The sequence below is a fragment of the Oncorhynchus keta genome, unplaced genomic scaffold, assembly GCF_023373465.1.
Source record: "Oncorhynchus keta strain PuntledgeMale-10-30-2019 unplaced genomic scaffold, Oket_V2 Un_scaffold_1109_pilon_pilon, whole genome shotgun sequence".
In the NCBI taxonomy this organism is placed as follows: Eukaryota; Metazoa; Chordata; class Actinopteri; order Salmoniformes; family Salmonidae; genus Oncorhynchus; species Oncorhynchus keta.
The window spans coordinates 573,283-589,984 of record NW_026290758.1 but is presented as its reverse complement, the minus strand read 5'-3'; the positions used below and the strand labels follow the sequence as shown (position 1 = coordinate 589,984).

The 16,702-nt window shown below is 42.3% G+C and overlaps 1 protein-coding gene across 1 annotated transcript in view; it reads left to right on the top strand.

The window, feature by feature from the left end:
• Window positions 1-16,702, top strand: part of LOC118376062 (72 kDa type IV collagenase-like) — a 39,131-nt gene that overhangs the window by 2,152 nt on the left and 20,277 nt on the right. Inside the window, exons 3-9 of the mRNA XM_052513428.1 lie at window positions 1,287-1,435; window positions 2,529-2,657; window positions 2,909-3,082; window positions 4,571-4,744; window positions 10,096-10,269; window positions 10,724-10,879; window positions 11,113-11,239. Coding sequence (XP_052369388.1) covers window positions 1,287-1,435; window positions 2,529-2,657; window positions 2,909-3,082; window positions 4,571-4,744; window positions 10,096-10,269; window positions 10,724-10,879; window positions 11,113-11,239 — 1,083 coding nt within the window. The remainder of the gene's footprint in view (window positions 1-1,286; window positions 1,436-2,528; window positions 2,658-2,908; window positions 3,083-4,570; window positions 4,745-10,095; window positions 10,270-10,723; window positions 10,880-11,112; window positions 11,240-16,702) is intronic.

The window sequence follows — 16,702 nt, the reverse complement described above, 5'->3', positions numbered from 1 at the left end:
AAATGGTTTTCTTCTTGCCACTCTTCCATAAAGGCCAGATTTGTGCAATATACGACTGATTGTTGTCCTATGGACAGAGTCTCCCACCTCAGCTGTAGATCTCTGCAGTTCATCCAGAGTGATCATGGGCCTCTTGGTTGCATCTCTGATCAGTCTTCTCCTTGTATGAGCTGAAAGTTTAGAGGGACGGCCAGGTCTTGGTAGATTTGCAGTGGTCTGATACTCCTTCCATTTCAATATTATCGCTTGCACAGTGCTCCTTGGGATGTTTAAAGCTTGGGAAATCTTTTTGTATCCAAATCCGGCTTTAAATTTCTTCACAACAGTATCTCGGACCTGCCTGGTGTGTTCCTTGTTCTTCATTATGCTCTCTGCGCTTTTAACGGACCTCTGAGACTATCACAGTGCAGGTGCATTTATACGGAGACTTGATTACACACAGGTGGATTGTATTTATCATCATTAGTCATTTAGGTCAACATTGGATCATTCAGAGATCCTCACTGAACTTCTGGAGAGAGTTTGCTGCACTGAAAGTAAAGGGGCTGAATAATTTTGCACGCCCAATTTTTCAGTTTTTGATTTGTTAAAAAGCTTGAAATATCCAATAAATGTCATTCCACTTCATGATTGTGTCCCACTTGTTGTTGATTCTTCACAAAAAAATACAGTTTTATATCTTTATGTTTGAAGCCTGAAATGTGGCAAAAGGTCGCAAAGTTCAAGGGGGCCGAATACTTTCGCAAGGCACTGTATGTTTTATTTGAGGTTAAGAAGAGAGCAAAGTTCTGTTGTTTACATCAGCCCTTTCTGTGTCCTCATGACCACTCAGACTCACTGTATGTACCATGGAGAAAAACAAAGATGGGGAGGAGTTAACCAAAACAACAAGAGACAGAGCGTTATCCTGCTCAGACAGGCTCACATAGCAGGGGTTAGTTGCTGGACTCTCTCATGGAGCATTCTAACCACATGAGTCATAGGCAAGGCCTGAAGACTGATGGACTTTATGTCCAGAAGGGGAGCTCTGTTGTATTGCTTTTGTCCTGTAAATAGAAGAGAGATGGGTGTACAAGCTTTTGCCTTCTGCATTTTGAGGGTTTTTAAATGCTGACGTTGGTCCCTCTTCTGCTTTTAGTACATGTATTTCCTCAAGCATACCTAGTCAATCACACAGTAATATTCCATTATGTAAGATGTATCATGCAGCACATCTTCATCCAGGGATGAGCTGTTTAATGAGTCTCCTCCTCAGTTTCTTCTCCTCTCTGTGTTCCACCTCTCAGGATTCTAGGCCACTCTCCTGACCTGGACGAGGAGACTATTGATGACGCCTTCTTAAGGGCCTTCAAAGTCTGGAGTGACGTCACCCCACTCAAGTTCACCCGCCTCATGGATGGAGAGGCTGACATCATGATTAACTTTGGCCGCAACGGTATGGTATTACAGAACAGTTTTGACTTTTATATTCTGCTGAATGTACTGTATGAAACGTCAGTAATGCCAGATGATGAGTAGCCTAGTTAAACCAGACTTAATTCTGCTCTTACCTTCGTTCAGACTAGTTTAACCAGGCTACTCATCACCCGACTATTGCGCAAAAGGGCAGAAGTGGCTGGGAACTAGATTAGATGATGGGTGCCCAGTGCTGCTAATCGTATAGTGTAGTACCATAGGCCTGCCTATGTGTGAGTTACTAGTTGCTCTTTCTCTGGGTTCCCTGTGTCTCACATAAAGTCAATATTCTCATGGGTCGAGGCCAGACATCACGTAAGAACATATAGAGGTCACTGTCTGTGGTCAAAACAAGCCCAGAAGGACGTGTTTTCATTACATGTCTTCATGGCACCATCTCATACGTGATCTACACTGCACCCCTTCTAGTTCTGTGCTGCCAATGACTGGAACGAACTTCAAAAATCTCTGAAACTGGAAACACTTGTCTCCCTCACTAGCTTTAAGCACCAACTGTCAGAGCAGCTCACAGATTACTGCACCTGTACATAGCCCACCTATAATTTAGCCCAAACAACTACCTCTTTCCCTACTATATTTATTTAATTAATTTATTTATTTTGCTCCTTTGCACCCCATTATTTTTATTTCTACTTTGCACATTCTTCCACTGCAAATCTACCATTCCAGTGTTTTACTTGCTATATTGTATTTACTTTTCCACCATGGCCTTTTTTTGCCTTTACCTCCCTTATCTCACCTCATTTGCTCACATTGTATATAGACTTGTTTATACTGTATTATTGACTGTATGTTTGTTTTACTCCATGTGTAACTCTGTGTCGTTGTATGTGTCGAACTGCTTTGCTATATCTTGGCCAGGTCGCAATTGTAAATTAGAACTTGTTCTCAACTTGCCTACCTGGTTAAATAAAGGTGGAAAAAAAAAGTCTAACACTAGCTACTTCAGAAACAGTTCTATTCTGAGTTGAATCCATCCAGTAAGGCTGTAATTGTATACTGATCTGTGCCTTGAGTCCTTTTGTTTTGACCCTTGTTATGTGAATCCACAGAGCATGGTGATGGCTACCCCTTCGATGGTAAAGATGGTCTGCTGGCTCATGCCTTCGCTCCTGGACCAGGCACCGGAGGAGACTCCCACTTTGATGACGACGAGCAGTGGACCCTGGGAGAAGGACAAGGTACTGGAGACTGTACTGTCTGAGTTGTAAATAAAGTCTGTAAATACGAGTTTATCCTGATCTAATATATAAACCTACTTGTTTTTATTTATCACCTATTTTTTCATGGTCATACATGGCATGTTTTTAAAGCAATCTGCGGTTAACATTTCACAAAAGAAATGAAGATAGCTGAACCACACAGTATCTGAAACAGCTCTGTTTGAGCTCTTTGGATCATCCCCTCACCCCCATCCCCCTCCTCTCCACAGTTGTGAAGGTGAAGTTTGGTAATGCAGAGGGGGAGTTCTGTAAGTTCCCCTTCATGTTTATGGGGAAGGAGTACAACAGCTGTACCAATCAGGGCCGTGATGATGGATTCCTCTGGTGCTCCACCACATACAACTTTGACGACGACGGCAAATACGGTTTCTGTCCCCATGAGTGTGAGTAGGAGCCAACATGGCTGTTCTTTTTCCTCTAAAGACTTCCTGGGTTTCTGTCCCCATGAGTGTGAGTAGGAGCCAACATGGCTGTTCTTTTTCCTCTAAAGACTTCCTGTGTTTCTGTCCCCATGAGTGTGAGTAGGAGCCAACATGGCTGTTCTTTTTCCTCTAAAGACTTCCTGGGTTTCTGTCCCCATGAGTGTGAGTAGGAGCCAACATGGCTGTTCTTTTTCCTCTAAAGACTTCCTGTGTTTCTGTCCCCATGAGTGTGAGTAGGAGCCAACATGGCTGTTCTTTTTCCTCTAAAGACTTCCTGTGTTTCTGTCCCCATGAGTGTGAGTAGGAGCCAACATGGCTGTTCTTTTTCCTCTAAAGACTTCCTGGGTTTCTGTCCCCATGAGTGTGAGTAGGAGCCAACATGGCTGTTCTTTTTCCTCTAAAGACTTCCTGGGTTTCTGTCCCCATGAGTGTGAGTAGGAGCCAACATGGCTGTGTTTTTCTTTTTCCTCTAAAGACTTCCTGGGTTTCTGTCCCCATGACTGTGAGTAAGGAGCCAACATGGCTGTGTTTTTCTTTTTCCTCTAAGACTTCCTGGGTTTCTGTCCCCATGAGTGTGAGTAGGAGCCAACATGGCTGTGTTTTTCTTTTTCCTCTAAAGACTTCCTGGGTTTCTGTCCCCATGACTGTGAGTAGGAGCCAACATGGCCGTGTTTTTCTTTTTCCTCTAAAGAGTTCATGTGAATGTATTGTGCAAAACAGTTATAGTGTGCATTTTGATATCTACATGGACTGTATAAAGTTAAAGAGTGTTGCATTCAGCAGTCCCTCAAGGAATGTCTATTGTGGTGTTTTAGCTATAGTTTCTGATGAGGAGTTGGCCAGGAGTTACTCCAGATGAGAGGTTTGTGATTAGTTAGAAGAAGCTGTGTTGCTGTTGGACTGGGACCAAATGGGTGGGAGTACATTCTGGGAAACTAGTGTTGTTGTCTGGGTCATAAAATACTCCCACTTCTCTGTGTTGCTGGGCAAGATTCATGAAGCTTTTCATCAGTCCTTTTGTCTGTCTGTTTGTGCTGCTGTCCATGGTACTGACATTAGGGTATAGACTCACCATAAATGAGCGCAAAGACATATTGATACATATAGGCTTACAGTCGACTCATATGAGACCAACAGTCTTATGAAACATCCTAACTGGTTATCCTTTGATCTTGAGAAAATGGCCTACTCAGTGAAGTCTTGTGAAACAGTTCTCTTGTTGATAGTTTTATACACTGCTGATATACTGTAGCAATAAACATTTTAGTCTGGACAGAGTGGATGTGTAACACCCTGACAAACAATGATTTTGTGGTTCAGTTAGCTTATGATTGAGTCTGTGAAATCACTCAAACTCAGGCTCAACGTAACTGCCATGACATTTGATTAAATGATGGAAACCTACTGTAAACTCTGTATAGATAATTCCTTCAACTTCCTGTGTTACAGTGCTGTTCACCCTGGGTGGAAACGCGGACGGAGCTCCCTGTAAGTTCCCCTTCACGTTCCAAGGGGAGAACTATGATGGTTGCACCACTCAGGGACGTGACGACGGCTACCGCTGGTGTGCTACGACTGAGAACTATGACAATGACAAGTCCTACGGGTTCTGCCCTGAAACAGGTGGGTTCCCAGTTCATACTGCCAAAGTCCGAAGGTGTCTCTCCGTCCATATAGCATACAAGCCTTATCAGCTGTGTTAACCCAAACAGCTAAGGGCACTGATGTGTCCAACAGACCTGACTGTTGCATGGAAACCTTAATCTGAGGATTATATATAAATATGTGTGCTTTCAATTGTACTTGAGCCAGGTTGTGTGTGTGTGTGTTAGTGGTGCGCGGGTCAGCTGTTTCTTCACCCGCGCACTATTGCTATTAACCTATCCCCAACCGCCCGACTATATGTGATAGTTAAAATCTGAGGCCTTCCCCCATCCCTAACCTGTGAATGTAGAAAATGTGCTATAGGCTACAGTCAAAGACGACAGAACAATTTTGTTGACGGGAATAGGATATTTCTTTTGCCTGATTTAGTGTCTGCTTATAATTTACAACATTTTGGTGGGCTATTTGTTAGCCAACTTGTCTATAATTAGATACATGTAGCTGTCATTATACAGTGCACACATTTTGTAACGTTACAGCCTTATTAAAAAAAATATATATATATATATATATTTATCCCATAATGACAAAGCGAAAAAAAGGTTTTTAGAATTTTGTGCAAATGTATTAAAAATAAAAATCTGAAATACCTTATTTACGTACACTACCATTCAAAAGTTTGGGGTCATTTCATACATGAAATGAGTTGCAAAACTAATAGGAAATATAGTCAAGACGTTGACGAGGTTAAAAATAATGATTTTTAATTTCAATAATAATTGTGTCCTTCAAACATTGCTTTCGTCAAAGAATCCTCCATTTGCAGCAATTACAGCCTTGCAGACCTTTGACATTCTAGTTGACAATTTGTTGAGGTAATCTGAAAGGATTTCACCCCATGCTTCCTGAAGCACCTCCCACAAGTTGGATTGGCTTGATGGGCACTTCTTACTGTCCAGCTGCTCCCACAACAGCTCAATAGGGTTGAGATCCAGTGACTGTGCTGGCCACTCCATTATAGACATAATACCAGCTGACTGCTTCTTCCCTAAATAGTTATTGCATAGTTTGGAGCTGTGCTTTGGGTCATTGTCCTGTTGTAGGAGGAAATTGGCTCCAATTAAGAGCCGTCCACAGGGTATGGCATGGCATTGCAACATGATTATCCTTCCTTCTTCAAGATCCCTTTTAAATCAAATCAAATCAAATTTATTTATATAGCCCTTCGTACATCAGCTGATATCTCAAAGTGCTGTACAGAAACCCAGCCTAAAACCCCAAACAGCAAACAATGCAGGTGTAAAAGCACGGTGGCTAGGAAAAACTCCCTAGAAAGGCCAAAACCTAGGAAGAAACCTAGAGAGGAACCGGGCTATGTGGGGTGGCCAGTCCTCTTCTGGCTGTGCCGGGTAGAGATTATAACAGAACATGACCAAGATGTTCAAATGTTCATAAATGACCAGCATGGTCAATAATAATAAGGCAGAACAGTTGAAACTGGAGCAGCAGCACAGTCAGGTGGACTGGGGACAGCAAAGGAGCCTTCATGTCAGGTAGTCCTGGGGCACGGTCCTAGGGCTCAGGTCAGTTGAAACTGGAGCAGGAGCATGGCCAGGTGGACTGGGGACAGCAAGGAGTCCTCATGTCAGGTAGTCCTGGGACATGGTCCTAGGGCTCAGGTCCTCAGAGAGAGAAAGAAAGAGAGAAGGAGAGAATTAGAGAACGCACACTTAGATTCACACAGGACACCGAATAGGACAGGAGAAGTACTCCAGATATAACAAACTGACCCTAGCCCCCCGACACATAAACTACTGCAGCATAAATACTGGAGGCTGAGACAGGACCCTGTACAAATTTCCCACTTCACCACCACCAAAGCACCCCCAGACCATCACAGGACCACTAGGGTAGCCTAGTGGTTAGTGTGTTGGACTAGTAACCAAAAGGTTGCAAGTTCAAACCCCTGAGCTGACATGGTACAAATCTATCGTTCTGCCCCTGAACAAGCAGTTAACCCACAGTTTCTAGGCTGTCATTGAAAATAGGAATTTGTTCTTAACCCGACTTGCCTAGTTAAAGAAAGGTAAAATAAAAAACATTGCCTCCACCATGCTTGACAGATGGCATCAAGCACTCCTCCAGCATCTTTTCATTATTTCTGCGTCTCACGAATGTTCTTCTTTGTGATCCGAACACCTCAAACTTAAATTTGTCTGTCCATACCACTTTTTTCTAAATCTTCCTCTGTCCAGTGTCTGTGTTCTTTTACCCATCTTAATCTTATCTTTTTATTGGCCAGTCTGAGATATGTCTTTTTCTTTGCAACTCGTAGTCACCTCTTCACTGTTGACATTGAGACTGGTGTTTTGCGGGTACTATTTAATAAAGCTACCAGGTGAGGACTTGTGAGGCATCTGTTTATCAAACTAGACACTCTAAAGTACTTGTCCTCTTGCTCAGTTGTGAACCGGGGCCTCTCTCTCCTCTTTGTATTCTGGTTAGGGCCAGTTTGCACTGTTCTGTAAAGGGAGTAGTACACAGCGTTGTACGAGATCTTCAGTTTATTGCCAGTTTCTGAATAGCCTTCATTTCTCAGAACAAGAATAGACTGACGAGTTTCAGAAGTAAGGTCTTTGTTTCTGGGAATTTTGAGCCTGTAATCGAACCCACAAATGCTTGGGAGGAAAACAGTTTTTACCCCCAAGCCATAAGATTCCTGAACAGGTAAGCAAATGGCTACCCGGACTATTTACATTGTGTGCCTCCCCCAAACCCCTATTTTACGCTGCTGCTACTCTCTGTTTATCATATATGCATAGTCACTTTAACTATACATTCATGTACATACTACCTCAATTGGCCCGACCAACCAGTGCTCCCACACATTGGCTTACCGGGCTATCTGCATTGTGTCCCACCACCCCCAAACCGCCAACCCCTCTTTTACACTACTGCTACTCTCTGGGTATGACTGTAAGTCGCTTTGGATAAAAGCGTCAGCTAAATGGCATATATTATTATTATTATTATTATTATATATGTATAGTCACTTTAACCATATCTACATGTACATACTACCTCAATGTATGTAGCCTCGCTACTGTATATAGCCTCGCTACTGTATATAGCCTCGCTACTGTATATAGCCTCGCTACTGTATATAGCCTCGCTACTGTTATTTTTCACTGTCTTTTTACTGTTGTTTTATTTCTTTACCTACCTATTGTTCACCTAATACCTTTTTTTGTACTGTTGGTTAGAGCCTGTAAGTAAGCATTTCACTGTAAGGTCTACTACACTTGTTGTAGACCTGACAAATAAACTTTGATTTGATGCTCCAGATACTCAACTAGTCTAAAGAAGGCCAGTTTTATTGCTTCTTTAATCAGAACAACAGTTTTTAGCTGTGCTAACATAATTGCAAAAGGGTTTTCTAATGATCAGTTAGCCTTTTAAAATGATAAACTTGGATTAGCTCATTTCCAGCTACGATAGTCATTAACATTTACATTTACAACAATGTCTACACTGTATTTCTGACTAATTTGATGTTATTTTAATGGACAAAAAATGTTATTTTCTTTCAAAAACAAGGACATTTCTAAGTGACCCCAAACTTTTGAACGGTTGAAATTGAGCTCAGGTGCATCCTGTTTCAATTGACCATCCTTGAGATGTTTCTACAACTTGATTGGAGTCTACCTGTGGTAAATTCAGTTGATTGGACATGATTTGGAAAGGCACACACCTGTCTATATAACGTCCCACAGTTGACAGTGCATGTCAGAGCAAAAACCAAGCCAAGAGGTAAAAGGAATTGCAAGAAATGCTTAATTCTGCTGGAGTTATTTTTAAGGCTACGTGAGAGGTTATAGACCTACAGTCAGTGTCCAGATTTCAGTTTCCCATTAACCAATCTGAACAGTAGGCTACAGTTCCCTTGACATGCCATAGGCCTATTTGAAGTCCCGTCTTGTGGCTGTGGAATTTGTGTACCACCTCACAATCATCACACATAACGTAGCCGGTACTGCTATAATCCTCTTTTACCACTTCACCAAATATTTTCTGAACATGACTTTTCTGGCCCTCCCTCCTATTTGTTTTCAGTTCTTTCAGTTCCCAAAAGCCTTATTTGGCTTTCTGCTCATTCCCAAAAGCATTATTTGGCCATCTGCCCATTCCCAAAAGCATTATTTGGCTTTCTGTACATTCCCAAAAGCATTATTTGGCTTTCTGTACATTCCCAAAAGCATTATTTGGCTTTCTGTACATTCCCAAAAGCATTATTTGGCTTTCTGTACATTCCCAAAAGCATTATTTGGCTTTCTGTACATTCCCAAAAGCATTATTTGGCTTTCTGTACATTCCCAAAAGCATTATTTGGCTTTCTGCCCATTCCCAAAAGCATTATTTGGCTTTCTGCCCATTCCCAAAGGCATTATTTGGTGATTGGCAGTGTAGGCTTTTTGGCACACGTACAGTTAAGCCCTGAAGCTTAGGCTTATGCACTAATACCAGATAGCCTAAAATAATCAAAGAAAAACCTCAGTGTAACCTATATATATTGCACAAGAATTATACATTTATGGAGTTTCTAAGGTATTGTTTCTCTTTATTCAACCCACCCGTCTACCCACCCACCCTTCAGCCACACAATATTTAATGACCCTAAACCCATCCTCCCGGGACTGCAGGTTATGAGTCAACCTGCACATCACTAGTGTGGGTGCTTGCATTTATTAGTCAAGGTGTGCTGTGCTGATGCCTCCATGTATTGGTGTAGGAGAATGTTATAATGTTCCAGACGGTATGGTTTCCAATCTTGCAGCAGCTAGTCTCCTGAATGACTGTAAAAGTATTTTACTGAGTGGCTGCTGGCGGGGGTTATTTTCCATTGTGTCAGTGGGGCTGGCTCAGGGGTTTGGGGTAGAGTCGAGAGAGTGGGGATATGGGGAGGGAGAGAGGGGGGGGTTTAAGGCTGAGGTTTTCATCTGGTTCTAATTGGTTGGGAATGCTGGCATGCAGTGTAGCCTTGTGTGTAAGAAGCACTGAATAAGAAACAGGCTGCTTAAAAAACCACACAGGCCCAGTATTGTGCTATACCAACCCAGATCCCAGATATAATATTATCATGCAGAAAAAGAAAAGCCCCTTTTTGGAGAGTAGTATTTGGTTTTGTTTTGGATATACCGTAGATACAAAATACATCTGATGTCAATGTTATTACAGTCATGGTAGTTTCTCAAGCAAATCCATTTAGCAATTCAACCCAAATCAAGTTGATAACTTTTAGCACGACCTCATCGGCACACAAAGAAAAGTCCATTTGGTCCTGAAATATGTGTTTTTGTTCACCCACGCAGCCATGTCCACCGTTGGAGGAAACTCTGAGGGTTCCCCCTGTGTGTTCCCCTTCACGTTCCTTGGAGACACTTATGACAGTTGCACCGCCTCTGGACGTAGCGACGGTAAGATGTGGTGCGCCTCCACCAAGAGCTACGACGACGACCGCAAGTGGGGCTTCTGTCCTGATCAAGGTAAATATGTCATCAATGACCTTTGACATTATGCTTGTTTGTAGGTGGTTTTAGCAGTTTAGTGGACAATGACAATTCATGTTTATTTATTTGAATCATTTGTATTATTATTCAGTTTTATTCATTATTGTATTCAGTCATTGTCTATGCAGAATGAAGTGGCCAACAGGAATTTCCCAACATGGAAACTATTTCATTCACCTGAATATAACTTGACTTGTTATGCTTTTAATATATATATATTTTTAACCTTTAGGCAAGTCAGTTAAGAATAATGGCCTAGGAACAGTGAGTTAACTGTCTGTTCAGGTAGAACAACAGATTTGTACCTTGTCAGTTCAGGGATTTGAACTTGCAACCTTTCGGTTACTAGTCCAATGCTTTAACCACTAGGCTACCCTGCCGCCCCAACATATTTGTTGCTGTATCTCTCACTCCTATTGGTGTTGTCCAGGCTACAGTCTGTTCCTGGTTGCGGCCCATGAGTTTGGCCACGCCTTGGGCTTGGAACACTCCCAGGACCCTGGTGCTCTGATGGCCCCCATGTACACCTTCACCAAGAACTTTAGACTGTCCAACGACGACATCAAGGGAATCCAGGAGCTCTATGGTCAGTTTGAAATTCTTATGTACTGCTTATGGGTTATGTATGGGTTATGAATGTGTTATGAAGTCATTATGTAGGTACCTTTTAAAATAACGTGTAACCATGACTTCACCCGCTGTTCATAACCAGAGTGCTTTGGTGAATGTCCTGCAGGTAACACATGTATTTCTCCTTGTTGAAGGATATCAATCTCATCTACTCAATGCTCACCATGTTGCCTCTCCTTTTCCTCTCAGGTGCTGGTACAGACAAGCCTGTGCCTCCCACCCAGGGCCCAGTCACTCCTATGGACATCTGTAATGAACCTGTGGTGTTTGATGCTGTGGCCCAGATCAGAGGAGAGACCTTCTTCTTCAAGGACCGGTAAGTGATTTACAGGGGATTCTACAGTATTACTTCTGATCGCCAATGGTTAGAGCAACATTTGACTTGTAGGTAATCCACTTTTGTTTGGTCTTCTCAAAAAGCATGTTGCCAATCTGACCACTGATCTGTCTACAGGAAACAGGCAGAAAGAACATATAACCTGAAGACTCTTATTTTAAGACTCTGTGGTTAGAGTCATTGGAGCAGACCAGTCCACAAGTTACACCTCACAATCCACAACTAAATAATTTCACCACAAACAATGGGTAGTTTAATAGGGGGCTTTTTTGGTCTCACAATGCATTCTTTTCTCTTGGCAATCAGGTGTTTTCTTTGAATTAAGGGGGTGGTGTTCTCTGTTTGTCTGAGCTCTAATGCTTATCCCATGCTGTGATAAGTATAAAGTTATGAATCAACTGGTAATAATAACCACTCTCACAATCCTGTATCAACTATGGTAAACCAAAATGGCTGCCTGTTATTAAGATTGCAAACCATTGCCTACTGTACAGTACAGGGTACAGACTTCAACTGGGATTGTCCTATGTAAGTGTAGAAAAGGAGAAAAGGAATAGGCTTTCTGTATCTCTCCATCTTACATTATCTGTTGTGGTTCATTCTCAGCTTTCCATGACTCAGTGTACTTTCCCTCTGAAACATGAACTCTTCACCACAACAGATTAATCCTGTCTGGGACAAATTATGTTAGGAACACTTTCAAGCCAAACAATAAGCAATTGCATGCCATCCAAATGTCAAAATGTTGACTGAAAAGCAGGTTTAGATTAGGATTCATTGGACATTTATATGTTCCTTCTCAGACTTTGCCGCCACATCTTTTAGCCTTCAAGGTTTTAAGGTGAACTTTACTATATAGCTGTCATTGTTGACTTGGAACGATGTCCAAAGCAAACAAGTAGACTTTTTGGACTCAAAAGACTGCAGTCATTCAGCCTGCCTGGCTTTGCCCCCTGCACACCGTGAATCTGGGGCCGGAGGGAAACCACCCTCAAATCATGCTTACAAATCCTGCTTTAGTTCATAGACTCCTGCTTTAGTTCATAGAATCCTGCTTTAGTTCATTGAATCCTGCTTTAGTTCATGGAATCCTGTTTTAGTTCATGGAATCCTGTTTTAGTTCATGGAATCCTGCTTTAGTTCATGGAATCCTGCTTTAGTTCATGGAATCCTGCTTTAGTTCATAGAATCCTGCTTTAGTTCATAGAATCCTGCTTTAGTTCATAGAATCCTGCTTTAGTTCATAGAATCCTGCTTTAGTTCATGGAATCCTGCTTTAGTTCATGGAATCCTGCTTTAGTTCATGGAATCCTGCTTTAGTTCATGGAATCCTGCTTTAGTTCATGGAATCCTGCTTTAGTTCATGGAATCCTGCTTTAGTTCATGGAATCCTGCTTTAGTTCATGGAATCCTGCTTTAGTTCATGGAATCCTGCTTTAGTTCATAGAATCCTGCTTTAGTTCATAGAATCCTGCTTTAGTTAAGCGTTAAGTCTTTACTCGCTGTGGTTCACCATGCATTAGCACTGTTCAGGGATCAGGGACAAACATCATGCTGAAGGCTGTTCTGTGGACTATAAACTACTGTATAAACAGTGTCGTGTTTGACTTCACTTTTGTTTGGTCTTCTCAAAAAGCATGTTGCCAATCTGACCACTGATCTGTCTACAGGAAACAGGCAGAAAGAACATATAACCTGAAGACTCTTATTTTAGACTCTGTGGTTAGAGTCATTGGAGCAGACCAGTCCATGTGTCAACGTAATATTAACTGTTAAAGGAGGGAGGACTGCCAATTAAAACCGGAGTATGGTTTTAACAGTAGAATTTCTCTCAATAGTTAGTTTAGAAATTATTTGACTATGCCTGTAAGTCATATCTTTGATTGGGTTAGTTTGGTTATTTTTTAGGTATATCATCTGTTGTCTGCTGCTCAAACATCCTAGAGAATCCAAATCCACAAGATATCCAGCCACCATGATAAAAGCTGGCAGAATACCTATACAGTGATGTGTTGTGGCCAAGACACTGGACCTAGGGATTCCAGGAGAGATTCTCCATTTCCTCATCAGGATCATTGTCTCATTCAAAATGATTTGCGGTGTTCTAGTTCTAGATATCACATATACCATGATATCATTAACAATGACACATATTCAATGATGGCTATAATTATGGGGTGTATCTCTCAGATGGAGGGAAATGCCATTACGGAGGGAGTTACGGCTGAAGGATCTTAATTTGAGCCAGTTTGCTGTAGTAAGGAAATAATCCTGAAGCAAAAGGAAATGTGAGTAATTATGTGGATCATAATTAATGGATTTTTTTGTAGGGGTTGATACTTTTTAAGTTCGTGCAAATTCGAGTCTGAAATGTTAAAGTGGAAATTACAAACTTTAGAAGTCTTAAAAACTTGAATAAACTGCTGTGCAGGACAATTCTCATCAACAAAAGAGTGGTCAAATTAAGATCCGACATCTCTATGGATGAGTTACAATACCAAACCCATAGCTGAAAGATATCTGGACTCAGAGGGCCAGTTAGGCTGTATCTCAGGTTTCAGTGGTGGGAGGACTTTGGTCCCTAGTTATTCATTGTTGGCTCTAGATCACCAGATGGTTTAGCTATCAGAGCCATGGATCAGAGGAGTGAGAGTGAGGAGAGATTCAATATAGAGAGAAAGAGTGAGGAGAGAGTCAATATAGAGAGAAAGATTGAGGAGAGATTCAATATAGAGAGAAAGAGTGAGGAGAGATTCAATATAGAGAGAAAGAGTGGGGAGAGATTCAATGTAGAGACAAAGAGTGGGGAGAGATTCAATATAGAGACAAAGAGTGAGGACATATTCAATATAGAGACAAAGAGTGAGGACATATTCAATATAGAGACAAAGAGTGAGGACATATTCAATATAGAGACAAAGAGTGAGGACATATTCAATATAGAGACAGAGTGAGGACATATTCAATATAGAGACAAAGAGTGAGGACATATTCAATATAGAGACAAAGAGTGAGGACATATTCAATATAGAGACAAGGAGTGAGGAGAGATTCAATATAGAGACAGAATGAGGAGATATTCAATATAGAGACAAAGAGTGAGGAGTTTTTTTTTATTTATTTTTTTATTTCACCTTTATTTAACCAGGTAGGCAAGTTGAGAACAAGTTCTTATTTACAATTGCGACCTGGCCAAGATAAAGCAAAGCATTTCGACAGATACGACAACACAGAGTTACACATGGAGTAAAACAAACATACAGTTATTATTATTATTATTATTATTATACAGTCAATAATACAGTATAAACAAGTCTATATACAATGTGAGCAAATGAGGTGAGATAAGGGAGGTAAAGGCAAAAAAGGCCATGGTGGCAAAGTAAATACAATATAGCAAGTAAAACACTGGAATGGTAGTTTTGCAATGGAAGAATGTGCAAAGTAGAAATACAAATAATGGGGTGCAAAGGAGCAAAATAAATAAATTAATTAAATACAGTTGGGAAATAGGTAGTTGTTTGGGCTAAATTATAGGTGGGCTATGTACAGGTGCAGTAATCTGTAAGATGCTCTGACAGTTGGTGCTTAAAGCTAGTGAGGGAGATAAGTGTTTCCAGTTTCAGAGATTTTTGTAGTTCGTTCCAGTCATTGGCAGCAGAGAACTGGAAGGAGAGGCGGCCAAAGAAAGAATTGGTTTTGGGGGTGACATATATAGAGATATAGAGACAAAGAGTGAGGAGTGGAGAGACTCAAGTCAACAAGCAAAGATTAGGATAGAGACTACTAAAGTTATTGGTGTTTTGTTTCCTCAGACAAAAAAATGTTTTCATGGAGCTGTCAACCAATGTCAAGGTTAATAAAAATAGCCTAGGACCCATTAGGATATTCACCAGTCAAGTGGGTCAATGTATTGTCTGGAGGGTAGTCACCAATCTAGTGGGTCAATGTAATGTCTGGAGGGCAGTCACCAGTCTAGTGGGTCAATGTATTGTCTGGAGGGCAGTCACCAGTCTAGTGGGCCAATGTAATGTCTGGAGGGCAGTCACCAGTCTAGTGGGTCAATGTAATGTCTGGAGGGCAGTCACCAGTCTAGTGGGTCAATGTAATGTCTGGAGGGCAGTCACCAGTCTAGTGGGTCAATGTATTGTCTGGAGGGCAGTCACCAGTCTAGTGGGTCAATGTAATGTCTGGGGGCAGTCACCAGTCTAGTGGGTCAATGTAATGTCTGGAGGGCAGTCACCAGTCTAGTGGGTCAATGTAATGTCTGGAGGGCAGTCACCAGTCTAGTGGGTCAATGTATTGTCTGGAGGGCAGTCACCAGTCTAGTGGGTCAATGTAATGTCTGGAGGGCAGTCACCAGTCTAGTGGGTCAATGTAATGTCTGGAGGGCAGTCACCAGTCTAGTGGGTCAATGTAATGTCTGGAGGGCAGTCACCGGTCTAGTGGGCCAATGTAATGTCTGGAGTCTGGAGGACAGTCACCAGTCTAGTGGGTCAATGTATTGTCTGGAGGGCAGTCACCAGTCTAGTGGGTCAATGTAATGTCTGGAGGACAGTCACCAGTCTAGTGGGTCAATGTAATGGCTGGAGGGCAGTCACCAGTTCAGTGGGCCAATGTAATGTCTGGAGGGCAGTCACCAGTCTAGTGGGCCAATGTAATGTCTGGAGGGCAGTCACCAGTCTAGTGGGTCAATGTAATGTCTGGAGGGCAGTCACCGGTCTAGTGGGCCAATGTAATGTCTGGAGGGCAGTCACCAGTCTAGTGGGTCAATGTAATGTCTGGAGGGCAGTCACCAGTCTAGTGGGTCAATGTATTGTCTGGAGGGCAGTCACCAGTCTAGTGGGCCAATGTAATGTCTGGAGGGCAGTCACCAGTCTAGTGGGTCAATGTAATGTCTGGAGGGCAGTCACCGGTCTAGTGGGCCAATGTAATGTCTGGAGGGCAGTCACCAGTCTAGTGGGTCAATGTAATGTCTGGAGTCTGGAGGACAGTCACCAGTCTAGTGGGCCAATGTAATGTCTGGAGGGCAGTCACCAGTCTAGTGGGTCAATGTAATGTCTGGGGGCAGTCACCAGTCTAGTGGGTCAATGTAATGTCTGGAGGGCAGTCACCAGTCTAGTGGGTCAATGTAATGTCTGGAGTCTGGAGGACAGTCACCAGTCTAGTGGGCCAATGTAATGTCTGGAGGGCAGTCACCAGTCTAGTGGGTCAATGTAATGTCTGGGGGCAGTCACCAGTCTAGTGGGTCAATGTAATGTCTGGAGGGCAGTCACCAGTCTAGTGGGTCAATGTAATGTCTGGAGGGCAGTCACCAGTCTAGTGGGTCAATGTAATGTCTGGAGGGCAGTCACCAGTCTAGTGGGTCAATGTAATGTCTGGAGGGCAGTCACCAGTCTAGTGGGTCAATGTAATGTCTGGAGGGCAGTCACCAGTCTAGTG